The sequence below is a fragment of the Gracilinanus agilis genome, chromosome 1 (assembly GCF_016433145.1).
Source record: "Gracilinanus agilis isolate LMUSP501 chromosome 1, AgileGrace, whole genome shotgun sequence".
Classification (NCBI taxonomy): Eukaryota; Metazoa; Chordata; class Mammalia; order Didelphimorphia; family Didelphidae; genus Gracilinanus; species Gracilinanus agilis.
The window spans coordinates 25,841,282-25,847,281 of record NC_058130.1 but is presented as its reverse complement, the minus strand read 5'-3'; the positions used below and the strand labels follow the sequence as shown (position 1 = coordinate 25,847,281).

Here is a 6,000-nt window from a genome sequence, read left to right as displayed (position 1 = left end):
GAGATCAGCAAAGCCAATGTCTCACGTTGAATGACAACTCAGGGAGAATTCAAAAGTTTAGCGAGAAATCTAGTTACAGCTGTTAAGGAAAAAAAAAAGCAGGCATTTTCCCTTCATATACAAATTCACTGGCACCAAGGGAATAGAAACTTCAGAACACAGGAGTTGGAAATGCATCTTAAAGCACGACTGCTAAATCTTTAAGACAAACTATGTTTCAATTTTCCTTCCTTAAATTATGGTGGGTTTGTGTTGTTTTATTTTATTTTATTTTTTTGCTGAGAATTAGTAATATGTATCTTTGGTAAAACTGGTATCTCTATTTTAACTTTTAAATATATCAGTTTAAAAAAAAAAACAAAAGCTAAGAAATTCTGAGCTGGGCAGTTGTGCTGTGCCATTTCAAAATAGTTCAGGTTATTTTTCAGGTTCCAAACCAACCGCCTGGGCTAACATCTCACATGATCAGGAGCGTTCAGAAAATAACCTTCTCTGATCCAGCTGCTTGGAATGGACTCCAAAGGACTTAAATCAGGAAAATCAACTGGACTAACCACATCATTCTTTCCAAAACCCTACTGGAAAGCCAGCCTTTTTAAATGTAAAAGGAGAAGTGTGACTTTCAAAGGAAAACTATTCTGATATGCTGAGGATGCCACTTCTCCCAAGTCCAGAACCCTAGGTCATTTGGTCTGATCATCCCAATCCAGTTTTGTGTGATGGGTGTGTACTGTTTCCTTAGGGCTAAAATTCACCAAAGAGCTTCTCCTATAGATAAGCACGCATGAATTTGCAATAGCTTTCTCCTTTCCCCCTGCAAGTGATAATAACCTTGTTCTACAGTTAAGCCATGTGCTTATGCCACAAAGAATGAACATGAATGCATTCTCTGAGACTCTCTGCTCACTGGGAAGACAGTGTAAAGTCATTTCCTCCCCTAAAGGAAGAAGAGTAATGAGGATGTGTTTAGCAGTTGAAATGGGAAATAGTTGGATGGTCTTCTCTCTGTTCCCATGAAAAAGCATATGACTACTTTGGCAAGACAAAGAGTAGTAACTTAGAGTGGATTAGGTAGGATCTGGCAGACTGATTTAATTCTGCTACAGATACTGCATGAATGAATGAGGGAATGAATGAATGAATGAATAAATCATTCACAAAGAACTTCTGCACTTCCCTTAGAATGTAGTTTCTAGCCCCTCCCCACATGCCAGCTCTGTCTTTTTGACACAAGGTAAAAAATGGTCAAAGTCAACAAAACTTAGATGAAAGTTATTTTCCACAAATTGAGCCCTCTGAAATGAATATTTTCTATGTAATTTTTTCCTATCGATACCCAACATTCATTTTTCCCAATACAATCACTGAAAATGAAATGAGTCCTAACTCTAACATTCTTTCATAAAGGGAAGAGGAAAGCCAAGAAGAGGCCATCCCCCATCACCATTCATTTCCCACCGTGACTTCTGCTAAAGCAACCCTAAAATGGGCAGGAGCCCACATAAAGCAAACATGCACTAAAACTCAAACAATGGCCTCAGATCTCTGGATCTTACCATGATTTGAGACCCTTCCTTCTTTATGAGCTTTTTTAGGACCTCTGATTTCCAGCAAAGAGTGCAAACATCCAGTGGTCCAACCTCCTCACACCACTAGTTGGGATTTCCCAGTGCCTCCTTCCCTAGGAACACAGTAAAACGTCTCCCACGCAGAATGGGTGAGTGCTACTCTACTCTTAAAGGAAGCCCATGGAGGAGAGACCTCCATCCTGGTATGGTGAGCATTCTCGTTGAGGCTTAGATGATGGTCCTGCCTCATCATGATCAAACAGTTGGGAAAGTTCAGCTCACCACCATGTTGTTTCTTAAGCATCTCCCCATAGAGATGGTGGCCTTTGGATGAAACCAAATTGGAGATGGCTGTGAGTTGGAGCATCACTTATTATTCTCCAATGCTGGCCATGTAGTTTTTAGGTAGCCCCGTTTGTAGGGTCAGCATTTTACTAAACATTAAATTTATTCTTACTTGACCCAGTGCTTCTGAGGCCAGCTCCCCATTCTGAGAGCCGCTACCTCTATTATAAACGTGCGTGCAAATCAAACCAATTGGATCTTCCCAAGTAGAATTGGTTTTTCCCACCTACTGGTGTATAAAACTATCAAAACTCAACTCTCTTCATTTTCCCATTAAGGCAAAAATCCTATCGTGTTCCAAAGAATGGTTCATGTAACAAAATAAGTTTCTCTCAGCTATGGTTGAGAATATCAGTCTTGGTTCCTGAGATGCAAGTACACAATCACACATGTGAGTGTGTGTGTGTGTGTGTGTGTGTGTGTGTGTGTGTCTGTGCAACGTCTGCACCTAGAAAACATAGACGGTGATCATAGATTCATTTCTAACCTCAAATGTGGGAGTTGCAACAACCAATTCCAAGTTCCCAACTTTTGCCAACCCAGTGTTTTCATCTTAAAATAAGACTTAGAACCTTTCAGTGATAGGAAAAAAAAAAAAAAGATCCTATCTTGTTTGGAAAGGGGTCCATCAATGAAGAGATTTGTTGTGAAAAGCTTGGCAAGAAAAGAAGGAGAATGCTAACTTGGTAGGTAGTTTTTATTAGATTGCTTCACCAGGAATATGGATCAGTACTTTACTTTTGAGCACTCGTTTCAAAATTACACACCTGCAAAAATGGCAACAAGTGAGATTAAGGAAATGTTCATCATTCAACAACAACCCACTGGGGGTGATGTCATGGTCAAGAAGCATTAATGGAAAGGAATTAAAGGAACTCGATAGCGCGATTATGTAAAATTTTGCTACCTCTATTTTTTTTTTTTAAAGACAGCCCTGATTTTACTGTGTTGCTGATTCAGATCGTTACGATGCACGTAGGTAACGACTATAACAAACATTTCGATCCACGTGGCTGTCGTGAAAACCAGAAAGCAACATTAGCCTTTATTTGGACATAACTGTGAATTCTGAAGTGGGAGTCCATAACCAGCTGCCCGTGTCCCGTGTGATTTTCCACACTTGGCCAACGGTAAGTGATGGACCTACGAAGCAGCCTCCGTGTTCTCCCAGCAGCATCGTTTCTCGCCCTGGAGGCAACGACACCTTGTTCCTATACATGGCTACCCATCCCCTGCTAAAGTCTGGAAAAACAAAACGAAACAATACAACAACAGTGTTCATCCACTCTACTGAACTACGAAAGGCATACGATATCGACCAAAGTGACTGGGAGAGTCCGGGAGAGGGGCCGGGGATGAGGACGGCGCCGTCCGGGAGGAAGGATGGGGCTGCGTCAGCATTCACAAATCAACAACTCAAGGCTCACTGGCATCAACAAAAACCGTCACTGCATGGAACGAAAAGGAGCATCAGGTCGCCACGGAATGTCAGACCGGGGGTCGCTTTTTGTATTTGGATATTATAGGCAGTAACACTGATCAGATAGTGCAAACTAGATAAAATTGTGTTTCACTGTGTGAAATAAACAGAGGTGCAAATGCTCAGTAGGATACCATTAAGACATAAAATGGCAAAAAATAAATATCAAAACTTTTTATCAGTGTAAAAAAGTAACTGGGTTATTGTATAACCTAGAGTCTGGCAAAAAAGGCCTCAAAAAAGTTCTCTCAGTCTTCCTTCCTTCTACAAATCAAGTGCCTTTTCAGGGTTCCAATTACACGAGAGACTCCATGCTCTCGGCAGGGTCGGATTCGTCGGCGATCAGAACGGCGCCATTTTTGTCCACAGTCATGGGACCATTTCCATTTTCTTTAGTGCTGACCAGGCTGAGCATTGCTTTGTAGACAAACTGGTATTGTTCCTAGAAAACGAAAGGAGGGGATACAGTTATGGTTAATACCGAGCCAAAAAAGGGATGGAATTATTTACTCTCATGCACCGGTTAGTCAAAAAATCCTTGTTTAGTGCCCACTATGTGCCGGGCATCAGCAACCTTAGCAATAGATGCTTTTTTTTTTTTTTTTTTGGTGATTTGAAAAATTTTGTTTAATTAATTTAGAATATTTTCCCATGGTTACATGATTCATGGTCTTTCCCTCCCCTCCTCCAAACCCCCTCCCGTAGCCAATGAGCAATTCCACTGGGCTTTACATGTGTCATTGATTAAGACCCATTTCCATATTATTAATATAGCAATAGATGTTTCTTAAGGAACAGTTTTTTTTTTCTGGGGGACTAGAATTGATGTGGTGACCATTTATTTACATAGATTGGTAACTTGGCATGAATTGGGTAGTATTAGATGGGTACCTGGGGCACTGCAGGTGAAGGGATGTGCCCATTGTTACACATCCAGTAGAAGATTGGACTTAGGGATGCCTGATCTAAAACAATCAATCAATCAATTGAAAAGCACTTCTTAGTCATAGACACTTCTTAAGCTGTGTGACCCTGGGCAAGTCACTTAACCTCCACTGCCTAGTTCTTACTGCTCTTCTGCCTTAGAACACATACTTAGTACTGATTCTAATACAGGTTAAAAAAGGAACAGAACAACACCTACCAGGTGCTAGGGAAAAAAAAGGCAAAAATTAAACCTACATTACCCCTCAAGAAGCTTATATTCTTCTGGACAAATACAGCATTCCCTGTATTGAATTGAGTTATTTGGATGCTAAACATAATCTCTACAGTTCACATATTTCTTCAAAGTTTACAAAGTACTTTATAAAAATCTTTCTTTATCCTCACAGAAACCCTTGAGATGTAGGTGCTAATATTATTATCCCATTTTACAGATGAGGAAATTAAGAGTGAGGGATGAAGTGATTTATCTGAGACCAAATCATTTAGCAAGATTCTGAGGCTAGATTTGAACTCAGATCTTTCCAACCCCAGGACTAGTGCTGTATCCACTTTGTTACATAGGTGACATGATGTTAAGTAGGCATATAATAAGTGCTTGTTGAATTCAATTGATGGTTTTTACTCTTCCTCAATTAAACGGTCTCTGAATTGTCAAGATTTGGCTTTCTGTTACCAAAATAAACTTCCTGCCAAGGTAGAAGATAATGTGTGGATAACTACAAATATGAGTTACAAGTATTAATAAAAGTAGACTTTTATTGGAAATATCCAACAAAGTGAAAAGCTTTCCAAATTGCACTTTTGGCCAATGGCACCCAAAAGCCAATCATGACTTTGCCGTGTGGGTTTGAAGGCCATCGCTGGTGGTTAAGAAAGCACGAGTATAGCAATATATTCTTTGGCTGTCAACCAATCAGTCAACAAACATTTCTCAAATATTTACCACGTAGGGGTGCAGAATCTGAAAATGAGATGGCCTTTGCTCTCATGGAGCTAACGTTCCATTGGAGGAGCCAGAATGTACATAAGTAAGAATATATGTACAGACTAGATCCAAAATAAATACAAGATGGTTTGGGAATGGAAGGAATTATTAATGGGAAGGATAATGTCAAGATGATGCTGGTGCTAAGACATGGAAGCAAGTAGGGAGAGCTTTCTAAAGATGGCGGCCAGTTATAGCAAAGAAATTCAGAGATAAGAGCCTGAGCATTGGATGTGAGAAACAGCATTGTGGTCTGTTTGGCTAGCACAGGGAGCTCAGGAAGGCAACCAATGCTCAAAGGAAGGTTTCGGCCAGTCAATGAGGAACTTGGGAAGCCAAACAGGAAATTATTTTTATCCTAGAAGATCTCAGGATTCGCTGGAATTTCCCAAATAAGGGAGTATGTAAGAGTTAAATTAATGTACAATCCTTTAAGTATTATTTTTATAAAGTTTATTATCTAACAAAATAGAACCACACGACCAAGTTTTTCAACCTACTCAAAATCCCCGCTCTGCCAAAGCCACTGGCAGGAAGGAAAGAGAGCTAGACAGGGAACTCCATCCAATTTATATCCTGTCTATGTCAGCACATAATGACAGGAAGTGAGTGGAGTTCTGGGAATTGTAGTTTAGTTTTGCTGGGAATCATAGTTTTTAGGGTAACAAGATTTT

At 40.0% G+C, this 6,000-nt stretch overlaps 1 protein-coding gene across 1 annotated transcript in view; it reads right to left on the bottom strand.

Annotated features, from left to right (window-relative positions):
• Window positions 1-2,601: 2,601 nt before the first annotated feature.
• Window positions 2,602-6,000, bottom strand: part of PTPRG (protein tyrosine phosphatase receptor type G) — an 816,071-nt gene continuing 812,672 nt past the window's right edge. The window contains exon 23 of the mRNA XM_044675683.1: window positions 2,602-3,835. Within this exon, the coding sequence (XP_044531618.1) occupies window positions 3,689-3,835 (147 nt within the window). The 3' untranslated portion in view covers window positions 2,602-3,688. The remainder of the gene's footprint in view (window positions 3,836-6,000) is intronic.